Source organism: Nymphaea colorata, chromosome 7, assembly GCF_008831285.2.
Source record: "Nymphaea colorata isolate Beijing-Zhang1983 chromosome 7, ASM883128v2, whole genome shotgun sequence".
Lineage (NCBI taxonomy): Eukaryota > Viridiplantae > Streptophyta > Magnoliopsida > Nymphaeales > Nymphaeaceae > Nymphaea > Nymphaea colorata.
The window spans coordinates 4,279,934-4,304,443 of record NC_045144.1 but is presented as its reverse complement, the minus strand read 5'-3'; the positions used below and the strand labels follow the sequence as shown (position 1 = coordinate 4,304,443).

The 24,510-nt window shown below is 38.7% G+C and overlaps 3 protein-coding genes across 4 annotated transcripts; 2 read left to right on the top strand and 1 right to left on the bottom strand.

Annotated features, from left to right (window-relative positions):
- Positions 1–3,324: 3,324 nt before the first annotated feature.
- Positions 3,325–8,946, top strand: LOC116257407 (RING-H2 finger protein ATL7-like). Of its 2 annotated transcripts, none has more exons than XM_031634126.2 (3): positions 3,325–4,460; positions 4,578–4,672; positions 8,416–8,946. In XM_031634126.2, the coding sequence occupies exons 1-3, from the start codon at positions 4,242–4,244 to the stop codon at positions 8,714–8,716; spliced, it is 615 nt and encodes a 204-aa protein (XP_031489986.1). In that variant the 5' UTR covers positions 3,325–4,241; the 3' UTR covers positions 8,717–8,946. The 2 variants fall into 2 exon arrangements, with proteins under 2 accessions (XP_031489986.1, XP_031489987.1); XM_031634127.2 differs by having other exon boundaries at positions 3,328–4,460; positions 4,587–4,672.
- Positions 8,947–14,933: 5,987 nt separating this feature from the next.
- LOC116258141 (phytolongin Phyl1.1-like) lies at positions 14,934–18,152 on the top strand. The gene is made up of 2 exons (XM_031635279.2): positions 14,934–15,260; positions 16,246–18,152. Exon 2 carries the CDS (start codon positions 16,246–16,248, stop codon positions 17,032–17,034), a length of 789 nt encoding a protein of 262 aa, XP_031491139.1. The 5' UTR covers positions 14,934–15,260; the 3' UTR covers positions 17,035–18,152.
- Positions 18,153–19,065: 913 nt separating this feature from the next.
- LOC116257670 (GDSL esterase/lipase At1g71250-like) lies at positions 19,066–23,650 on the bottom strand. Its single transcript, XM_031634619.1, has 8 exons — positions 23,639–23,650; positions 23,462–23,515; positions 22,899–23,056; positions 21,108–21,319; positions 20,875–21,002; positions 20,537–20,776; positions 19,538–19,796; positions 19,066–19,286 (listed from the first exon to the last, which is right to left on the bottom strand). Exons 1-8 carry the CDS (start codon positions 23,648–23,650, stop codon positions 19,066–19,068), a joined length of 1,284 nt encoding a protein of 427 aa, XP_031490479.1.
- Between the last annotated feature and the right edge of the window lie 860 nt (positions 23,651–24,510).

Here is a 24,510-nt window from a genome sequence, read left to right as displayed (position 1 = left end):
GAATACAAATAAACAGGAGATTAGATTTCATGAAAAATGATAAGCAAAGAAAAGAAAAGAAAAAGTAAAAAAAAAACACTTTTCCTCTTTTTTGAAGATTACAGTGCTGAGTGCTCCACTTAAAGCAAGTATAAAAATATGGTCCCACCAAATATTTTGGTGCAATGTAGCGACATTTTCATCCAAGTTGGTTATATGCACCACTTGGTGCATAAAAAAATAGTGCATATGATCAAAATACCCTTCTGAAGTGAAAAAGATAAACTTCAAAATATCTCGGACGCTAACCTTTTTTTTTGTTTTTTCCACAACCATAACCTCACTCTTCCTTTTCACAGTAGATGACAAGATTTTACTTAAGAAATTTCTTTATTTCTTGAGAGAGAGAGAGTGTGTCAGCTTGCCTACAGAGATCCAACTTGGCTGTCAGCTTGCTTCCGTAACATAGGTAAGAGATTATCTTTGCTTTTGAGCGGTTCACTGCCTTCCAGCAGCAAAAATATCTTTCTTTCAACTGCTCGAACTGCAAGCTGGACCACAGACACACACAGAAGCATGTTATATCACATCACGTCCATTTCATCTTCTTTTCTCTTTTACGGACTTGACGATGGCGGCCGGGCACAGTTCACAGTAGGACAAAAAAACTGATGAAGGAAAGAACAACAACAGCCCCTAAGATGCCTCCAATGGCTTCCATTGATCTGCTGCTTTAGATGAGTGGTTACAGTTGAAAACGTTTCTTGAAAACGGATCCATCAGACCTGATGCCAACCTTACAATGGCGCGTTACTTTTGATACAGATTCCTCAACATAAGACGATTATATATATATATTAGTTCAGCCATTTAAGTAGGATCGTTTGATCCAACATGATGAATAATTAAAAAAAAAAAAACAACGAAAAAAAAAAACTGATAGATATGTTTGTTATCTAATATTAATTCACATAGTTACTTGAATTGATGCCAAACCTTTAGGTGAAAAGACCTTGCCAAATGTGGACAAAGTTGAGATGGATGATTCTAGCACCTAATATATATATATTAGGTGCTAAAATCATCGAGCTCAATATATATATATATGCGCCAAGAGACCCACATGTAGCATTGAAAAAATATTTCAAGTTAGTTTTTTTGCTCTCGATTTAGATTTAATTACATGTTTATAGAAGTTAGATTTGAGAAAGAGTTTGCAAGTGACACTAATATAAATGTTAAGAATAAGAATATGATTCTATCTAATATTCTTCAAACATAAAGAAATGAAGCACTAGTAGAAAGATATTTTTCTTAATTCTCATCCTTTTACCATGCAGTCTAGATGAGAAACCTCATCACGTTTGACGTAGAGCTAGCAGGCTCTACAAGATAAAACTCATTTTAACTCTATGATGTTGGCTATTGGCACTCTGTAACTCCAAACTCTTTTGTCGCTTTGTCCACCATTAAAAGAAGAGTGTCCCTCTTTTATGCTTACAGTTGGGGCCTCAACACAGAGCAACCTGTTACAAGGTACCTTTCAACGACTTGTCTCTTGTCTTGGTAAAATGGTAAATAGAAAAATCAAAGATCAATTTGAAAGAAAATTTTTATAAAAAATTTAAAAAAAAATGACATTGAATGTAGTACTTTATTTAATGGGGGAAAAAATGGTTTCATTTTGTATCTAAAATTGCGAAGACAGACTCGTAAGGCAGTTCATTAAGTAGTGCACGTAGGGATGAACTAAGCAGCCTAGAATGCTGGATATGCCACATGCTAACGGTGCTTGGATTACACTTCAAAACAACCTTTTGGAGTGCTTGGGCAATAATAAAACTTGGTTTGAGAAAACCCAATTTAATGTTGGTTTCTATACGGATGCTTAGGGCTGCACACTAGTCGAGTCAAGCCCAAGCTTGGACAGCTCGAGCTTGACTCGGCTCAAAAACTCGAGCTCCTTACAACAAGTTTGAGCTTGACTCGACTACACAAAATCAATCTCGAACTCAGACTCGTTTAGCTCGTTTAGGCGTTAACTTGTTTGAATTTAACTGGTGTAAGCATTAACTCGTATAAGTGTTAACTCATGTAACTCGTTTAACTGGTAAAAATTTGCACCTTAAAAATTAAAACCGTGTGAACTTATTTTGGCAGTATTATATAAAGCACTGGTTTGTGACTCGAATCGAGTTCCTGAAACTCTAACTTGACTCGTTTATCATTTCAAGTATCTTTATAAGCTTGAACTCGACTCGTTTATAAATGAGTCGAGCACGAGCTAATTTTTTTTTTTTTTTTGCGAGTTTGAGTCGAGCTCAAGTTGGCTCGGCTCGTTGTGTAACCCTACAGATGCTCCAACCTCTCACACTTAAAAAGGGCTGAACTAACCAGATGGCAGTATGAAGATGCAGGGATATGCTAGATGATAGGGGTTGCTTGGATAATAACACTTGTTGTTTTGGAACGGTTGCGCGATAATAAAACTTTGTTTAAGAAAAACCTAGTTATGATGAAACTTGGTTTTTCAAAAGAGAGTAAAAAACCTAACCCTCTCTCCCAAGTTATTCATAAAAGAATGGGTTTTGGATGCATCACCCAAATGTACAAACCAAATTTTGAAACTCATTAAAAAAATTTGATTTTCATAAAACTGCATGGATAACATTTCAAAACCAATTTTTAGAGGTAACAAAATAGATTTACTTCCAAAATGCCATTTTTGGATGATACCAAAAAATGAGTTTTGCCTAAACTCTTCCTTGGTAAAACCTGTTTTTTTTTTTTTTCTAAAAGAGAGTGAATAACTTAATATCCTCCATGTTATTTATAAAAAAATGTGTTAACTTGATCCTATCATCCAAGCACATAAACCAGTTTCCCAAGCCAAGCCAATTTTATACAAGATATTAGTTTTATAACATCAAGATCATTGAGCGCGTCATCCAAACTCCGCGGAAGTTTTACAAAACTGAGAAAGAGTGCCCCGCCCAAGTTTTGAGGAATGCCCAAGTTGTTGTTCTAAACATTTCATATGAAAGCTAAATTATTAATAAAGGACAAATAGAAAAAAGCAGCATAATTGAGTTGCTTTATGTACATGCATATTATATGACGGCATCGTGGTGGAGGTACGCAGAACTTTGCTTTAACGTAGCCTCTTACGTACCACGGATTCGAACTAACGACGTCTCGCTAGCTGGGTGAAGACATTGGATCGTCGTCTTTCGCTTCCGGTAACAGTGGTTAACAACTTAACAGCAGCCCGTGTCTGAGAAGCTCTCGTGGAATGTCGAGTTTCTTTTGTGTAATTGTGCATTAATACCACACACGGCGCTTACGCGGGGACATTAGTAATGTTGGTAGCACTACCGTGCTGCCATCCTCCTTTTGTCGTCCCCTGGCGTCATCCTCTTGACTGGCCTTGCGTTTGCTGGACTCTTCTGTCTCCTTTTTTAAACCTCGTCTGGTGGCTTCTTCTCTCTTGTGCTTGCAGGCTTCCCAGTCCAATCCCTACCAAGAATTCCTCCTTACCTGAATTGCGTGTCTTCAAGTTTCTCCTGTCCTTAATTTCAGATTGTAAAAACTCTGTTTCTTATAATCGCTTTTTAGTTTCTCCTGCCCTCAAATTTCAGACTGTAAAAACTCTGTTTCTTATCATTGCTTTTTTTGTCTGAAGAGCTGGTTGCAGCTGATGTTGTTGTCGGCCGTCTCGCAATTTGCTACTTGATCTTATTTTCTCCTTTGCGGTGTTTAATGCAAATGATGTGATCTTCTATCGAGTTCTCCAAATGTTGTAATTCAACCGGCGAACTTTTATTTCCCACATTACGGATACTGGTTGCTCAGTGTTTGTGGGTGTTTTTTGTGGATTTGGGACTACCAGTTTGGTTGGTTTTCAGATTTCATCTGATCCTGCGATGTTTTTCTAGGTTTGTGTCCTCAGAATCTTGAAATTTTGGTTTCAGCTCTCGTGGCCTCGTTACTCCCCCACCCGCTTTTTTTCTATTCAGAGAAGGATTTTCTTTCTTCATTTTTGGCGAAGAAAATACTGACGCTGTTTGCTTTAGTTTTGCTGGAGAATATTTAATACCCTGGTTTGGCATTAGATCTTAAGTGGGTGGGCGTATTTTTCATGATAACAAGTTCATAAAATTTGGTACTTTCGACTCTTAGATTTTTCCTTTTATTTTGGGAGATTGGGCTTCAGATAGCAATTAAACTTGGTATTCCTACTTGTCTGCTTTTTGGGTCCTGTCATGTACGAGATGCCTAATAACACCAGTTCACCAGTTGCTTTAGACGATTCTCCGGAGCAAAAACTCTACGAGGCTTTCGTTTTCTCAGTACCCATCTTCTTCACATTCATTCTTTTGTTTCTCTTCTATTTCTTCTACCTCAGACGCCAAAGGGTCGATTGGTCATCCTTGCGAATGAGGAATACAGGTTCAGGCCAAGCTGGAGTGGTCATTACGGCTGTATGTTGCTCCCATTTTTCTAAGTTCCCCTTTGCTTCTGTAATCGTGTGGAGGTTTCGTCTTTGCGTTTCTGTTTTCTCTCCTTTTTTGCTGAGAGTCCTTTTTCTCTTTTTTGAGGTTTCTCAGCCTCCGGAGGTGGGACTGAAAAAGGAGATCAGGGAGATGCTCCCAGTAATCATTTTCAAGGAGAGCTTCTTGATCAGAGAAACACAGTAAGTGCTTTGTTTGCCTTGTGCACATCAACTGTTACTGCACTAGTCGGGAATTTTATTGGAATTGGTCTATTTCTTGATAGAAGTTAGAACGTATTTGTGCTTCGTCAGATAGGGAACAATAATTATAGGAACCCTACTTCCAGAATCCAAATTTGTCCAATGGATCACATGTTGGCATTCTTCTCGGATCATGACAGAAAGCTGCTCTTACTCTAAGCATTGAAAGCTGCTCTTACCCATTTTTTGGTTAAAAGTTAAAAAAAGTGATTTTTTCGCGAGGTTTCTCACGAAAATCATGTACTGCTCTGATAGATATTTAAATTTCATGTCCGTTCCTGTCTAATGGAATAGGGACTTGTAGCGTCTTGTGTGTTGAGAATCTGGAAAGTAACTGCAACAAGTACTTGATATGTTAACTCACGCTCAAATATTTAAGTCTTACTTTTTTTATTCTTGTGTTGTGACCAGCGACTAATTGATTGGTTCTGCTCAGATTAGTCACTTACCAGTACTAGCAAATCTGTCGCCAATTCAAAAAACACTCACAGAATCATATTGTGAAACGGTGCATTAAGCTGTTTTTTGATTTGCAATATGCTAACCATTCATTTTGTGCTGCAGTAGTAGCCACGTTTATTCCAATGGATTGGAAAAACAGATTTAGCCTTGCAGCACGAGCTACATGCACACACACGTCCGTGTGTGTAACTGTGCATGTGTTGCATCTGTATGCAAGATACGTCTTTGGTTTGGATGTATCCATTACATTTATTAGTGTTTCATTGCCCATCGACTTATTCATTTTTCTAATAAATGTTCAGTGTATAACCTTTAGAAGGGATTTATTTCATTTACCATTGAACAAATTCTATGGGAAAACACAAGGCGCTTCACAAAGCACCTCAAAGTGATGATTATAAATATGACTACAATGTATATCTGCTTCCAATTTCCAAATTGCTATATCTGCAGCTTGATTTCTTGCAAGGAAATAACGATATCCATCTATGTGGTCTGACCTAATTGATAAAGGACAAGTGGATGCGTTCAACACATTGATTTTTGTTTGTATATGCACCATATAGTGCTGGCGAACATTTTAATGGAATCTGAAAGATTGTTGGTTGGCTAAATGGAAAGAGATATGTGTTAGTGGGTATCTGGAAACAAATCTTTCTTACGCATTATCTATTAGAGGCCACGGCTCTTCTTTCCCAGTGAGCTGGCTTTGAAGGGTGCTCAAAGGTCCTCTGACGCTTCTTTATGATTGGTCTGTCTATTCCACTGTCAACCAACATCGAGTCAACTGGTGTACTATGCCCTCAGCTTCAATGGAATAGCGTGAGCTTGAATCCTAGTATGGACCCACCCTTCTTGGTTCACAACATGGCAGCACACATTCATACCCCTATGCAATTATTCCTCTTTCCAGGTCAGATTGCCACCAATGTGGTGATGCAACAACAGTTATCCTGCCTGCCTACCATGTTTGGAATTCTCATATACTTAGCATACATACATGCAGTTTAAACAAAGTTTATGGAATACTTGATCTTGGTTACCTATTTAACTGGGAAAATGTGGTAGGGTCATAAGTGAGTACAAAATATTAAAAAGTTCATGTGCTTACGGCACTAGATACATGCACGCAGAAACAAAGAGACTCAGTTAGATGACAGGAAGACAGATAAATCGTAGAGTCCTCTAATGGATATGTGCAGCAGCGTATGCAGTTCCATCTTTCACCTCCTATACCTTCGCTCTGTGATTTCATCCTTTCCATGTGAATTTGTTCCTTTTTCTGCTCTGTCTGTTCCTCTCCTTCTTCCTCTGACTTGTTATCCAAGTGTTAATGTGTGTGGTGTACAGTGGGGAGGAGAGGGGGGGGGGGGGAGAGAGAGAGAGAGAGAGAGTGAAACACATTGTGCGCATGGACATACAAGAATTAATTTTGTTTTTCAAACTACAAAATTTTATTCAAGCAATCTAATAAAGAAGAGAGAATATGGTTATCTAACAAAAAAAACTAAGTATAATAACTGTTAAAGTACACTTTTAAATTTGAGACTAAGAAATGTACAACTTATAGAGAAAATATTAAGCATCAAATGAACTAAGAATGGGAATAATGGTAGTGTCCAGTTCTAGTTATTGATGGGCAGCGGTAGCACAATTGTGTGCATACTAGTGTTTTAGTGCATTTGTGGATTTAATGGATTGGAATCCTGAAAAACCTAGCCTATTGCTGATGGCAGCAATATAGCTAGTTTCGTTAGATTGTGGCACCTTTTTGCACCAGGAAACTGCAGCTTCCATTGCTTCCACCTGTCCCCCTAAGTACTTGAAAGTCATTGCGTGGGTTTATGTACATTGTCTTGTGAAATCTCTGCGCAGGATTTTGATAAATGGTGATGGTGCTGCAGTATTGTTATTAAAACTTTCTGCACAATATTTGCCAGTGGCAAACATGAGTAATGTGCATCTCAGTAGCTTTCGCACATTGTGTTAAATATTTTGGTTTCCATGTCAGAATTGCTAGTGTTCAGCGACAGCAAGTCTCTTGAGTCAAATAATGAACAGCTCTGACCTATTGATCTGGTTGGAGAAACATGAACTGTTTTTCTCTGCAAAAATGGATACTTCAGAAGGGTAGTAGTTTCATGTTGATCATAGGCATGTAGATTTTCATCTCGGAGCAAGGATGTACCTCTGGCCAATGCTTTTTCCGTATAAAAGACCTAAGTTTCTGGTCTCGTTTGAGTTACAGAGGTGAAAAATGATATCCCGATGGTTATGTATGGCATATCTTTTCCTGAACTTTTCCTCAGTTTCAGGTATGTATGACATAAAATTGCTGTTATGCAATAACCATGTATGAAGCCCCTATGCAGAAAGAAATTGGGTCGTTGAATGTTACCAAATGTACTTTTGATACAATAAGCAGTCGATGACACTCACGTCATTCCTATGTAAACTTGGAAAAGAACTACTTTTATCATATCTGGTTTCCATTCAAGGCCAGCTTTTTTGCTTGGAGACCAGTGGCCGTCTGAAAGTTGATCTGCTGTATGATTTGCATGATCCCTCCTATGCCCCAGAACTGCAACTTACAAGTTGGCACTAGGGTTACAAGAGTTGTCAACGCTTGAGAGAAAGATTCCTTCAATGGTAAAGTTGGTGATAGGGTTGATTAACAATGATGTATGTCTTAGGTCCTTGTTTCTGTCAGTGGGCAAGAAGACATTAGACATTAAACAACCCATCACCTGTTATCCATAGATCTGTTATAGGCTGTCAGTGGGTGACAGAGACATTATGATCAGCCTATCACCAGTTCTATGTAGTTTGCAGGAATCTTCCTCATGGCTAATGGAGGGATCTATGCAAACATCTCAGCAGATTGTTACTCTAATATGTGTATCAGTTTGCTTAGGACCCATAAGACTGCCGAACCGTTGGTGAAGATGGTTGCGTGGGTTCCATGCATCATCAAATGAGGATTGAGACATGATTGGTGGTCCCACAAGGTGTGGTGGATCATCTGAACCTTCGGTTATGCAAACCAACATTCTACACCAACTACATTGTGGGACATCCTATAGGTATGCCCTACCTGATTGTTGTTTTGGCTGATTGCTTGTGACTTGCACATACAGACTCTGTGAATTGCTATATATGCTTATTTTGCTTCTCGAGGCTTGCTTTCATCTGAACGTGTTCCGTCCACCAAACCTACGTAGGTGTTCTGTGTGCCTTGGCGACTATGAGTCCAATGAGAGGCTCCAGCAGATACCATCTTGTGGGCACACATTTCATATGGAGTGCATCGATAGCTGGCTTACCAAGAACACAACATGCCCGCTTTGTCGAACCTCACTTATACCAGTTCCAAAAGCTGCAGAGGCATCAGCATCAGATGTTGAAGCTGGTAATGTGCGTGCCGACAGGGAAGGTGATGGTATTGCTCAGTCTCAGAGCTCTGATAGGGTTACTCATATTGTGGTGAATGTTGATTGTACTATCCAAGTCGCACGTTGTTGAGCTTCATAATGATTCAGATCGTCTTGCGGGATTGCTTGTCTTGGCAATAGATGCTGAGGTTCAAATTACTTCCAATTTCGCAAGTTAGTTTAAACATCTCAGCGTTTTTACTCTCATGTATTCAGACAGGACACTTGTAAAAATCTGTATTGTACCACATGGATCTTAAAATGGTTGTCCGAAATTGTTTCATGTCTACTAACAATAGTGCATATGAATCTCTCTCTCTCTCTCTCTTTTCGTCTGCACGAACACTTGCTCTTCTGCTTGAAAATCTACGAGCGGCTGAAATTTACTTGTTGAAGTAAACAAGGCAGCGACAGGTTGTGTTTGTTGAGTGCACCTGTGAGTGGGCATCCTAACTTGCTTGCTCCCCAACTATTTCAATAGCTTAGATATTGCATCTTTTTAAAGAGCATGGAAATAGAAGTGATTTGGGGCCTGCTGAACTCGAGGCCAGTCTGGTTCGCTCGGCTCGAGGGGATCAGTTTTGGAATTTTCTGGAGACCAAACATTCACTTACATGTTCTGCTCCGGATCTAGCTTGTTAAAATTCAATTTAAACCCACTTTTGTTAAGATTCAATCCGAAACTCGCTTTCACCATCTAGATGACAAAATGAAACAGAAAATAAAATACACCGTTTTAAAAAGGAAGTGAAGAGTTGAGTGAGTGGATCTGAATCCATTTCAAAATGTTACATTGGCATTAATGGAATTGGTAGTTTTAATCATATGGCGTGAGGGGCCTAAAGTTACATTGGCTGAAAATGAGAAATTACTTACTACAATCTAAGGAGAGAGTTTGTAAAACTGTTTAATATGGCCAAATATGAAATCACGGCCTTAAATGTGTTCGATATTGAATTCTATAAAAATATTGACATGTAATTAAGAAAGAGGTATTTAGCAATAGATGATTTCTTCTAAACAGAAAAATTAGTGAGTAAAATGAACACATCCTAGATCTCCTTGATGAGAAATTTGAAGATGCAGTGAGTTTTGAGAGGCTTTAGGCTAATTGTACTTTGCAGTTGTCTCTACAAGATAATCACCAGTATAACAGTGGAGAGAATGTAAAATATACTTAAAAGGCAAAATTACTGAGGATGATTAAAATTTTTATCGGTCCATGAATTGCCCAATATCTTGGGCTATGAAAAGATTGATTAAAGTTCTTGGAGGGAGCCTTAAAGTTCAGGGGGTTAATTTTGCGAGTGCTGGATGGCAAGAATTATGACATGTACATATATATAACTTCTCGCTCTTTTGCTATCATTAAGCATGAAAGCAAAGGGCGTTCTTTTTTAGTGTGAGAGGAATCTGGAAAGCTCTGCATTCTTTCCATTCCGCTTTATTACCGTCGTAGAGACGGTTTCAAAAGGGCTGAGATGTGATGCACAGGTGAGAGAAGGTTTCTCTCTCAAATATTACGAAGTCTGTGGTGTTTTACTTACTACATTCTAAGAAGAGAGAGTTCGTAAAACTGTTTTACTTACTACAATATAAGAAGAGAGAGTTCGTAAAACCGCTCTCTGTGGTGTTTTTTCATGGATGATATCATAGTGGGGCACTCACTGTAAGGTTGATCTAGATCACTCGTCTGTGTGAAATTTGCATTAAAAGGATATGAGAGAGAGAGAGAGAGGTGGTTTAAATTTTAATGCCCAAACGTCTTGTTTATATCATTTAATATTGAAGATCACATACGTGTTGAAGTCTCTATTATTTTCGGATGGAGTTAAACTTCCCCTTTCGTATCTTTGCTTGCTGTTGTGCGCATGAAACATCATGACAACCTTAATGAGAAGGCCTCTAGACGCTTAGCAGCAGGGATGTTGCAGGAGATTTTTTGGCCAGGGGGTACTCATTACATAAAATCTTGGACATAAAATCACGAAGCTGCAGTTGCAACTTAGAGGTTCACTGTAAACAAATCTAAATCATGAATCAAGGATTAGTATGGATTCATCAACCACCAGTTTTATTTAATATATAATGAAAAAATTTATGGTAGACACTCACTAAGTGTCCCTACCCCGAAGTAAGGGCGAGAATGAATTTGTAAACAACATTGTGGCATTAATTATGTGACATTTCATCTCATCTCCCGATAAGTGCCTAGCTTACTAATAGAAAATAAAAGAATTGCACTCGATCTGGCATTTGTCATGGAAAAGTCTTAGTTGACAAGTATACATGATGCTTGTATGGCATCAAGCCTGCATGAAGTCACATCCCAACACAACTGACCGGACCACCAAAAACTTTACAAGCACTTTTTTTTTTTTTTTTTTTTTTTTTTTCTCACTCACAAACCCCCAACAGTTTATAAAAATGTGAATGTATTGATGGTGTAGAAACATGCCCATTTGAATTGACAACATTTGCTGAATCCAACTTGACCTAAGGATAAAATTTTGATCGATTTCTTCCACAAACTTCTTAAACAAAGGTAAAATTTAAAGTATGGGAGTCAAGAAAGAGGACGTGTGGGAAATTTTCTAAAAAAATGTGTGGTCAAATGAAAAATTTCGGTAACACTACATCGGGTCGGAGTGGTTGGTGTGGAGTTCAAGGCCAGACCCGGTCAATGGGCCAACGGGAGAATAAGTGAGTAAGCCATACGTCGACGGTGACTCGTGGAAAGATCCACGAGAGGATATCCAAAACCCCGGACCCACACGCAAGTCTTCACGCGCTTCTATCTCTACTTTTGTTTGACAAATCTACATGATGCCCCTTCACCCACGCACCAATGCCCCTTCAACAATTCATTTAGATTTATCCACCCGTTTAATCTAATCCCAACTGTGTTTGGATCCAGCATGATCGAGAAAAACAAAGAAGAAAAAGATGATAGATTAGTTTTTATAATTTTCTCCATATTGTTCTCTCAACCATCTATCAATATTAGATAGACGGTGTCGACTCTAGTTATTCGGAGTCACATAGCCATTTAATTAGAGTTGTCTGAATGGTTGAGAAAAAAAGTAAGAATTGATACCATATGACAAAAATGTGCATAATCTTTTTTTATTGTTTTTCTTTTAATAGTCTAGGCATAGTAGATAGACAACCTAGTTATATGTGGTTAGGTGACTTTAAAATGCTAGAGTCACCATTCATGGTGACAGAACTACAACAAAGGAGGCATGAGGCCTAACACCTGGCCATCTAATAAGGGTCATTCATTTAACATGATGGATGATTAGGAGAAAAACAATGAAAAAAAATGATGGACATTTTTGCCATCTAATATTAGTTTCCACATTTTTTTCTTAATCATCTATTTGCTTAATAGTCTTGGTTAAATGGCTGGGTGATTCTCGATAGCCAGAGTCACCATTCACTTATATATATATATATATATATATATATATATATATATATATATATATATATATATATATATATATATATATATATATATATATATATATTCAATCTTACTAGATGTTCAATCGATGTTCAATCATTGTTGGATGATTAAAAGTTAAACATCTATTACTGAAAGCACCATAAACCCCATTACTAAAAGTAATGTCAACTATTGTTGCACTATAAACTGTCACTAATGTTTCTATAAGAACTACTTTTTAACAACTTATTTTTAACTTTTAACTATCCAGCAACATTTGGCTTATGGCATATATATATTGAATTTCAATTTCATCTTTTAATTAGTTTACTTGATGAAATTTGTATATTAGGTAGATATGAAAGATTATATATTTTATTATGAACCGCTTAGTCAACTTAATTGGTTGTTTGCAAGAATATGGAATGAGCAGTTTAAGTTAAAAAAATACACAACAAAAAAATTGATGAAATAGCTAGAAAGACCAACCTTATATTCTTATGTAAAGTATTTGGCAAGTTGAGGGAGCTTGGATTCCAAACTTATACTACCTCTGCTTTTAATTACCTTTTTTAAAAACTTAGTTAAGTAATTTTATTTTGAAAAACTAATTTTGTAGGCTTTCAATAAAGTTGGTCAAAACATTAATAATTAGTAGCTATATTCCTTCATTTTTTACTTGATCAACAAGTTCTAAGTATATGTACTCCTTTTTAAAATTGGGTCTTAAAAAAAGTTAAAGGAATCGCAAATATATTAGTTCAATTGCAAAAGCACAATTCACTTTCCTCATTTATCAAGTGAAATAAAAAATACTCCAACTTTTCTCAACAATTATATATGTTCTGGAAATCGGTTCAAAAAATGTATTTGGACATCCATGTCTGTAACCGGACGTGCACTTCGTACATCCCGGATATATATATATATATATATATTCTCATTGAATATTCAACGATATGCATTCATTTAAGAAGTGATAGACTTAAATGTGCTTATTAAAGTCCACATCCTCCAGCTATAAACTTGAATGTTAAAAAATATACTAAATCCTCTTTCATGAGCATATAAAAACGAAGGACTTTTGTTTATTCATGTTTATCAAATGCTGTTGTTGAACATTTAGCTTGCGTTTGATTACTCATCAGATCTCAAATCCACACTTTTTAAATTAAAGCAACGATTTGAGATCCACGTTCAAGGTGAAACTGTGAATTTCACCTTGTCGAAGACGAAATTAACAAAACTGGGAATTGAAGCTTTGTATAATTTTTTTTTTCTTTTTTCCAAGAGGATCACTATGCCATGAATTAATCCTTTCTTGTTTGTGTTTGTTTATATTCATCTAAGTAATCTTATAAAAATCAGCGTGAATGGACCAAGTCAAAACGAATAGGTGGTAAATTATTTCCATTTATAGGTCACCGATATTAAGGTGCTTCATATTATATGTATATATATATATATATATATATATAGGTTTTCTTAAATTTTAAGTGGTATACATATAAACTGATTTTTTTTTTGGTTACCGATTCATAATCGATTAGGGAAGGGTGCATGGTTGAATTGGATTACTAATCGATGTAACGTCTATTCAAGCGTCGTTTTCTCGACTTTCCTTCCCTTACGGACGTCAACGGCTCCGCTTTGAACCGGATGTACGATTTGCCATATCCAATCTTATTGGATGTTCATATATTTGGATTCAAATGCAAACGAGAAAAATCTACAGTATATAACCGCGTTATGATATGTTAAGAACCACCTCTTAAAACAGATGAATATTCAGTATAAACTATTTATTTAAAACTGAATCGATATCGGAACCCAAATCCGAATACCATTTGTTATTTATTAATTTGGAACCTGAATCTAAACCCGACTGGGAGTGTCACTTTTTAAATCAAAACTCGATCTGATTTGCTTATCAAATGTTAAATACTTTTCCAAATTTGATTTTTATTTTAGAAACAATTTGGTCAGATATCCGTCCATATCAAATTTATTGAGATACCTGCTTGCTTGGTACCATATTGTTTTCTTTTGGTGGTACTGCATGAAGAAAATAGATGCACTTATTATTGCAGTTTTATTTTCCATCAACCTCCTCCTTAATGATCAAGCCCAACATGATTGATTGATTGCTGTAAACTTAACTTTGTCAAGTTTAGTTATGCACCAGAGCAATCTTGCTTCGGGACCTTTTGCTCTAAGAGAGTAGAACACTGAGTTGTGACAGCGACCATGAGTTTCGTGACACACGCTCCTGTTTCAATAGACGAGATTGTTGCATAGTTTGTCTAAACCCTTAAGGGAAAGTTTACTTATGGTTAAATGTGTAAAAAATAAGTGATTACTAAAGCTTAAACGTCATTCATAAGTGTTTTAAAATATAGTTGTGATTTTCAAAATTATAAAAGTTTTATGTGCATTATCTATTTTTTTTTTTTAAAGAGGGTGACATCACTGGGACCAAATCTATTTAGTTCAAACCATGAAACCATTTCCCTCAAATCTATCGGTTTGAGTGGGTCTGTCCGACAACCAAGTAACGGCTGAGTGGGTCAGGCTGGGCCTTGTAGGTCCGACCACCAAAATTAGACCGTTCACTCCTTGACGCGCATACCTGCTCGTGGACCAGATTATTTATTTCATACAATCCGGGATGTAAATAGATCTAATCCTCCATCTTGGTAGAAAAATGTTTAGATTTGATTGCAGGTAAATGCAATTTCACAAATGAGTTTCAATCTGAAACAAGATGGTGTTCGATTGTGATGGAATAAAGATGGGGTCTAATTGTACATAATAAAAGTCAAATTTTGATGGTAGTCGGATCTGAAATGCTTTTAAAAATAAGATCAGGATTCAACCAAAGGCTGGATCTGAACGACTAGCAGATGAGAGAGAGGGCGATGTGAAGGAAGAAGACGACGACGGGGCGAGCACGACGAGGACGAGCTGGTCTGATTGAATGTGATCAAATTGGATTGGCGTGTGGACTTCTGGAGTGGGGGAGGGGTGGAGCAGATTGACTCCTGATTGCGGCGTTTCGTCGAATCGTTGGCAGCGGGATTCTCAACGGGCAACCACCCAACAGCCCATCACCTCTCTCTCTCGTTCCCGGCGCCATTTCCGGGGATCGGCGTCTTTGCCGACGAACAGAGTTAGACGTGCTCAGGTAAAAGAAGCCCCTCTCTCGTCGGTCTCCATTGCAAAAGAGAGAGAACAGAGATTGCGCCCGTTAGTGTCAGTCGAAGTGCTTGCTAGAAACTAAAGCAGTGCAAAACCCTAGATTGGTTGGCTTACCTCCCTTTTCCTTCTCGTTTTTTCCCTATTTGGTTAACGCTATACACGTTTCTTTTTTCGCCGGTTCTGGACAAACAGAAACTTGAGCTGGATTCGAGTTTAAGTATCGGCTGTCTGTCTTTCTCTTTTCTTCCCTTTCCTGCGTTCTTCTTGTATCATCTTGGGAAATTATGCAAATATGGACATACAGTGTGGTGAATATTTAGTTTTACGAGCAGTGATCCACGATTAATTGGTTTTCTTCAGAGTTTGAGGATTTCTGTAGTTGAATTTGCGGTGTACACTGGAACTGACCTTTCTTTTTATGGGTCTTGGGGATCCTGGAAGTTGGAAGTGTTAGTGGGATCTTTTTTTTATCATTTTTTGGATTCCTTGGACCTTTCTTTTGCGTTATAAACATAGAAGTGGGAATTGTATCAGTTTTTGGGATTTGTTAGAACTTTCTTTTCCATTACTAGTATAGAAGCCCAAGAGACCATGAGGATCTTTAACAACCTTTTTCTTGTTCTCTCTGGTTCTATGGTGTTGAGATCTATTGACCAAGTTTGTCCAAATTTTAGGCAGATTGTGGATAATTCGGGTTCTCTAAGTTGGCTATTGTTCTTCTTTCTATGGAACTGTTGACTCAACAATTTGATTCCACTTCCTTTTCGGAACAATTCTTGGATTATGGATTTTAAAACTGCCCACATGACCTTTTCCTGGACGATTTTTTGATGTGTTGGGAACTCTAGGAAGAGAAAAATATTTCACCTCCTTTTATTTGGAAAGTTCTGCTCAGAAAGGTCAGTGTCTGACAGTTTCTGGGTTATGTTCCTTACATTTCTTTCTGATGTGCTTCGCTCTGGTGTACACAGATGGTTTCCGTCCCAAATACCGTCTACTATTGCTGTGTGTCTAAAGGAACAAAAGTTCTTGCCGCATACACCGCTGGAGATGCAGAGTCCGAGAAGTGGGCCGCTCTGTGCTTAGAGCGAATCCCTCCATTTCATGCACACTATTTGCAGACGATGCGGAGCCGTATTTTTGGTTTTCTAATGGAAGACGACCATGTTTATTTCACAATTACTGATGAAGGCCTGGGAAAGTCAGGTGTTCTGCAATTCCTTGTGAACGTCAGAGATCATTTCAACAAAGTTGTTAACAATGGTGAAGCTGGTGGTTTAGGCTTGACGTCTTTCTCTCTCCGCGAAGAATTGGTTCCTGTTCTTCATCGGCTTATTATGTCTCTTGAGAACGTCTCTAGAATTGATAGCAACCGTCAGAACCTGTGCTCTGTAACAGCTGAGTCTGATCCTCTGGTTTGTCATGACAAGGATGGTTTGGAGTCGTCGACAGTCACACCGTTCCTGGAGAAGGCCAAGTACGTAGCAGAAGTCAAGGCAGACGTGGAAGAGGAAGGGAATGGTTCGATTAAAGGACCTACGGTAAATGTAGTGATTGATTCCAATGTAAATGGAGTTCATCCATCTGGTTTCCCTTTGCAGAGGAGTGCCAGCAGGAAGCTCGCTGCACAGCAGCTTGCTCGCCGGAAATGGTGGCGCCATGTGTGGATAGTGCTCATCGTTGATATGGTTTTGTGTTTCATTCTTTTTGGAGTTTGGCTTGGCGTATGTCGGGGACTTCGGTGCGTCTCTACTTCATAAACGGAGGAAAATTAGAAAGTTCAGTTCAGAGGATTTGCTTGGATGGCCTTTTTTCTTTCTATCGATGGCTGGGCCCGCATTATTCTCAATATTCCGTGTAAATATTTCCCTCTGTTGATCTAGTGACTGATCTCTTAGTTCGTGCAACGGCTTCAGCTCAGAAAGTTGCAAGCCATCATCCTAGACGCTGTTTGCTGCCATTGTTTTCGGTGAAAATTTATTTGTTTCGGGGTCTCAGGAAAGGATTGTCCCGCATCAAATGAAGCTTTACAAGGCACTGCATGTAAAGAAAATCGCTGAAGCTGGCTGCTTGCAGCAACCTCGGTGTGACATCGTTCTGGAGAACCTGGTATGCCCTCGTTTTTGTTCCTGCCTCCTGCCAAGTAATTTTCAGAAATCACTTCTGTATGTTCTCAGCTCCACGGATAATGCTGGTGTTCATCTTCTTCTTCACCATCACTGCATCTATAACAAAAAATACCTGGTGAAGCATATCCGTGTTTTACTTTTCTTTCTTTATGTTATACATCTTGTCTGTGGTGCATCTCCTGAACAAGATGTACACAAATCTGGTAATGAGTTAGTGACGTACTTGGTGGCCAAAAGGGGATCATATCTAAATGAGTAGAGACATAGAATGGAGCATTTTTCTGTTTGTCGTGATTAGAAAAGTTTTACCTGTTTCTCCTGTACGGTGTTCAGAACTTCTTATTCAAATAAGACTATAATGGGGAGTGGAAATAAAGTTTGTGACTTCCTGCTTGTAGCAGAGCCAAAGGCGATGGTACAGTGGGGTGGGCTATGGCTGCTTCTAATCCCATAAGCACTACAATTTGCGAAAGCTGAAGCCAGGGCTCAGGTGCACCTACTGAGAACAGGCTGGTACACCCAAGGGGCTTTACCATCAGTTCTGCTAAACTCTCCGATTCAAACACGTCTCTGCAAAATGTTAAGATTTTCATGGTGGTTGGCCTATTTAAAAATCGCCAACCACTTTGTACTTCTGTGAATCCATGACCCTCTATGATCTGTTACCTGCATTTACAGCAAGGGTTCATACTTGGTTGTTCTACTGCGTCATTCACAAGATTGTTGATTCAATAGAAAATCTGATCTAAGTTGGACTTGTTCAAGTCTTTTGCTGTAGGCTGCCAAGGGGCTGTTATCTGTTATTGCCCGGTCCCAGCTGAAAGGGTGCTAAGCTTGGCGAGCGCATTCTTTCAACTGTCACCATTAACACGACGCGGTCATAATTCAGGAACTGCTAAGAAAGAAAGAAAGAAAGAGAAAAAAAAAAAAACCCCACCAGTGGCGATTCAAAGAGGTGGCAAGCATTAGATGGTGAGAATTTAGGATGAAGAAGAGACTAGGGGAATTTGGGGGATCTCTTCTGTTTGCTGCTCACTGGGGATCAGATGAATATAAAATCTTGTTGGCATTTATTGCTGTGAATCCCTTTTAACTTTTTATATCTATAGAAAAAAATGATCGTGTCAGATATCTAGGAACCAAGAAACCTTGATTCCTTATAGCTACAGCGGGTCCCTTCAGTTCTTCATAGGTTGGTTACCACTCTCTTTTCAGACCTTATATGGGAAACAAAGAATTTTATATAGAAAAAATATATACAACGTTCTTTGGCACCCTCCATCTTACGATGCTATACTGAGATACTCGTTGCCAAGTAATTCCATGCATCAAAGTTACCGTTCTTGTCTTTTGGCAAATCTCCAGACACATTATATATGAAAGCATGAAACACAATCCAACAAAATCAAGGTCAGGTAAGAAAAGGACTCCGTGGCGAAAAGCTTATACACATAAAAGAGTATACATGCATTTAACTGAAGCATAAAAGACTAAAAGTTAATAGCCATTATTGACCGCGACACCCAAGAAGCACATGGCGCTCATTTGACTCGAAGTGGAGCAGCCTATTTGAAGCCGCAGTCTATTTGAAGCAGTACTCATGCGACACAGATATATTGAAGCCTTACACAGAGGTCACTTAACAGTAGAATTCCTGATAATCTATATCATAAGGAGCTGAGAGACGTTGATTGGGTAGCAATCGGAAGAGGGACCGGCATAAACCCTCTGAGCCAGCACTCTGTTTGCTGCTTCAGTGGGATGAAAGGCATCCCAGAAAACGTACTCGCTCCTGTTTTGACAAGGGGGAGTGAGGGGGATGCAATCAATCTGCCCCTGATCGGTGTCGACCCCGCAGCAGCCACGATCTCTTACTGTAAAACCTACCACAATGGAAAAAATGCGTTGATGTTGATCCAACATTGCAGTGAGAAGCGATTGTGCAGAACGTAAGAACATTCTCTCTTGAGCTTGAAGATGACGGAGAAGAAAATCTAAATATAAATATAAATATAACGTAGACTGAAGGATGAATAAGCTGCAATTATCCATATATAATGTTTATTGGATATTAAATAAAGAGATGGAAGATGATGAACAGAAGGAAAGGAAAGGTGCAGAGAATGAGACAAACCGTATGTAGCAGGACTGTTGAGCATTTCTCCTACAATTCGATAAACGTCTATGTAGGTGAAGGCTGCGTCGGAGTGGTTGGAGTTGAGGTCGTTCACCAGCGATGCCAGCCCATTGTTGAACAGAATGGCCATGTCGTTGACGCGAGCTGCGCAGGATGAGCCATTGCGGACATCTTCTTTGGCTAGTTGATTGGGGATGCATCCAAGCGGCCCAACTCCGGCGATGGCGAACTTCCTCAGACCCAGACTGTGAAGTGCCTGCACGAAGACATGCAGCCATGTGTTTAGCCCCTTAGAACTTGTAATTACCTGCACGATGGCCCTGACTCAAGCTTGAAATGGAGAAATAAATGATTTAATTAACTGCACTCAAGGAGAGAATACCAACGCGGGAATGATCGTTTACTGTAAAAAATAATGGGAATTCACAAGTAAACGTAAACCATTTGTCAGGAAATAGAGCTTTTCGAATATGGCTACCAATTACATACAAAATAGCTTTATAGAAAAACCTAGGAATGTTGATTTCTACAGTGCAATTGCAGAAAAGCAAGCCAAAGTTTGATGCCAACTTTTGGTGGTATTAAGTTTGATGTTCTTTCATTCAATTAACTCCTGATTTTTACTAAGTTACGGATTCAACATCCCACTATCTTTCTTATTGTTTAGCTGGTTTTTTAAAATCTGACTCCAGCAATGAATTCAAGAAGCTTAAATCCACAAGTTTGACAGTGTCATCGAAACCAAATGAGCTAAGTCAATTTTATGACCAAGTTTAGTTAAATTTAAAGCAACATAAAGCTGTCAAATTCTCATAATGTCCAATGGACGCGTTGAGAATATTGAACACATTGTTGCCTAGACGTATAAGCAGAAAACATCCGAGTTCTTTGGTGAAGTCAGATATATATATATATATATATATATATATATATATATATATATATATATAGAGAGAGAGAGAGAGAGAGAGAGAGAGAGAGAGAGAGCATGCTTACCAGAATCTGCCTTGTGTAGTGTTGGATAAGGAGGTCGCCGTAGGCCTGAGGGTTGTAGTTGTAGCTTGAGGGGTAGAGGGAGGGCATCAAGTAGTTGTTAATGTAGTCGTTGCTTCCAAACACCAGCACCACTACTGCCTTGCCCATGTACCTCTCGAATTCCTCCCCTGTTTCGTTTCTTAGTTCTTCCAACATGCTCTCAAAATTCACCACTTGTTCGCTCAAGCTTATGCGTTCCCCCTGCAACATCACAACAGCCATGACAAACCACATGACGTTGCAGTCTCTCTCTCTCTCTCTCTCTCTTTTGTATATATATAAGCTGAAAGACATATTACATAGTTTAGTCCAGTGTCATCGAGGATGCCAGCAGCTGCAGATGCAAAATTTACTCCCGCAAGGATTTTTTTGCCTGTGGTGTTGGGGTCTACGAATGGTGGAAGGTATGGAATACCAATCATTTCACCTGGAAACTTTTAAGAGATCTTAGAAAGTCACCAGAAGAACAATACAAGAGAAAATGCATAATAAGGTGAGTGGTAAGGCTGGTGGCGACGGAAGCACAGCTTACAGATGAAATCGATTATCGTTTTGCCATTGGAAAATCTACCAGTTGGTCCTTGAGGGAAATCGACACCATAAGGCGGGAAATCGGACTTTGCCAACGATTCGAGATAATTGTTGTTCCCGTTATCAACCAGTGAATCTCCAAACACAAGCACAGCTGGTGCCTGTGCTTCTGCTTCTGCTGCTGGTGCCACTGCCGATTCAGACGTTCTTCCACTGCCATGAGAGGCCAAAAACAGTACTGCAAAAATAAAGGCTAGGCTGCATGCCTTGAGTTGCTCCATTTTTGTGTGCTCCCGAGAGATTTTGAATGTGGGGAGTCATGCATTTATGCTTTAAATCCTTTTAAGAATTTATAAGAAAAAGGACACCCTTATTTTGTAACGGTTAGCAGAAAACTTGGTATTTTCTCAAGGGGGCGTCGGTTATAGTTCTATACATTTATGGATTTCTTGCTTTCAAGTGATTCCCTTGATAGCTAGTTCGCCGATACATCCATTGATCACCATTCTAGTCATCACCCAAGTAAAATGGTGTCTGCAGCCATGGTGATTCATGACTCCAAAATCATCTTGAACCATTGTTAAAAGTATTTTGAAAATGAGAGTTTCGTTTCTACCTGTGATTCGAAGGGTGAGGAAAGGACAGATGAGGAAAATCTGATGCAGAGAGGAGAAGACCAAATTTGACCAATAAGGACGCGTGAACCTGAGGGACGAAGATGACAAATTCTTTTAGCTGGATTCAACGTGATCGGCATGGCCGGGTGGGAGTTTCTACCTTTGTTCAGGTTGACCTGCCGGAAAATGGCAGCAATTAAAGGAATAGAAACTTTCTGTCATTAATTTATTTGCGAAGGGGAGTTTGCTGTGTGAGGGAGCCTATGCCCCTAGTGATGGTAATTGGGCCAAGCATGCAACTAAGAATGAAATTGGCTGGTCTAAAATTTCATGCACATAAGTTATGCATAAATGAGATTAACTGATAATCAGTGTCTCTGTGGTCTCATGAGCACAGTAAAACACAGTTCAAAAGGTTTACAAAGATTAAAACACCATTATAAAGTCAAGATATAGCGGTGTTGATGTGAACTATTAGGCTATCTTTCATGGCCTTTGTATCTCAGATCTGAGGCCACCACAGATTCAGGGAGGCGGGGGTCTTTAGGACCATGGATCTATAGCCTGATCTAAGCGAGGAGCCAGGAACTTTGGTTAAGGGGCACTAGTTAATACAAATTTTAAAAATTTGAGGAGGCACCTATATGCATATAAACAAAACTGTCATGAAATTTCAATATGAAAACAAACAATTTTGTGAGCCTGCCTTCGCAGGCCCGACTCCTCCCTCGGACTAAGGATCCATGGTTTTGATATTGATTTAAGATCAGCCTGGGACGTCCCTCAGATTTGAGGTTACCAAATGTAGACTTAGTTGACATCATTTTACAATTGAAGAAACATTTATCACAAATAATCCGAGTCATCATTTGCTTGGGGAAATCCTTCCCAAAAATTATATATATATATATATATATGAGCGGTGCCACCCAGTAAGAGAATCGATAAGATTTTGTCAGGTAAAAGTTTTGACGTCTATCTTAAGTAGTCATCCTCTAAACGCGTCACAACTTCTCATAATGGAAATTTCTTTATATCAAGCAATCAAACACATATACACAGAAAGAATGGTAAGGCGATGTTGGTCGTGCTAATGCTCCCCAGAAGGCTCGGACCCTACTTTAAGCCAAAACTCCCTTTGATTAGGATCCGTTAGAGCAACAAAGACGGGTAACCTTCGCTTGTTGCAGGCCACACCAGCATTGGGATTGATAACCGCGTCCACCATGTCTTCGAATTCCTCCGTTTGAGGCATTATCTTCTTTTCCTCTTCGCTTGGCACCACTCCCTGAGGTGTGCTTAATCCTTGAGCACTCACCCTAGGCTTGCTGACCTGCAAGGAACGTCATTGATTTCATAATTTGTCTCAAGTGTGAATGATTATCATGCTTTATCATAGGTAGAAATGTACAACTCTACTCTTGTAATGTATGTTTAAACTTCACGGTGTTTCATCCATTTATAGTTTCACTATATTTAGTGACCTATCACTGAACTGATATTCAAGAAGGTTAGCTTATGGGCCCAAAGAACGGTTTGAACGTATCTCAATAAGAACGTGTACACTCGGCAAAGTAATATGTACATTCCATATACTTGAATTCGTTGGTTTATTATGATCTTTAGAAATTTTAGTAACAGAAAAACATTTTGAAAAGAAGGTTGAGATCGCTGGTTTTTTTGCTAGATCGGTTTGATTCAGCAGGCCTAGTAACAGCAGTGTTTTCTTAAGCCATACCTTGGGCTTGTTCCTCTGAGCCACCGGCCGCAGCTCCTGCTTCCCGTGTGCAAACTGCAGCCACATAGGCGTGAGAATAAACTATTAGAACTACATATCTCTTATGCTAGTGCAGATATAACTAAGCAAATGCATGCACATTCTACCAGCAAAAAGAAAAAAAACTTAAGCATGTACCTGGTTCGGCATTTTGATGCCTCCATCTACAGGAAAGGGAGCTCTCTCTCTATTCATTCTCTGATGTTCTTGAGAGAAGATAGACTCTCAATATATAGAGTGCAGGCCAAATTCTCTGATGTTCTTGATAGAAGATGGACTCTCAATATATAGAGTAGAGGCCATACCATTTTAGGTAAGATAATCACGCAGGAATCCTGCGTGATAAACAAAGCAACAAGATTTTGATGGGTAAGGAAACAACAAAATAAAGCAACTATGAGAAAGACAACTGTAAATAAACCTTCCCAACAAAAAAATAGTGTAATGGAGGCAATCCCTATGATTTTGCTTTTCAGATAATGTACATCCAAATTCAAATACGATTGACCAATATCCGTTTTACTTTGACAGGAATGGATTTGCAACGTTATAATACATTCAGATATATATGTGAATATGGGTCTCATGATTAGACAATTGGTTAACCTCGTTAACTCTCTGGTCCGCATGGTTTAAAGAATCTGGACTGCGGGGTCCGTTGGTTATTCCTCAAAGTTCAATATAAAAACATATGAGCAGTCGTTACATTAAAATTTGCATAGATTGTTGTTATCTTTCTATATGAGATTATCAGATAAGAAGTTACACCAAGATTCATGATTGTATCTTTTTTTTTTTGACAGAAGATGTCTGATAATATATATGATATTCTGCATGGTATTGGTATGCTAGGAATAGTTCTAGGTAATTATTTAGGCCACCATGGCTTCCTGTCTGCAAACTTTACAAGGTTGATTACAGTTCCTATTTACTTCAATGCGCTCCTTTAATCTCCCAACGAAAAAGGATTAGTCTTTTCTTAGTTTTCCAACTCGATCGAAGGGTAAACC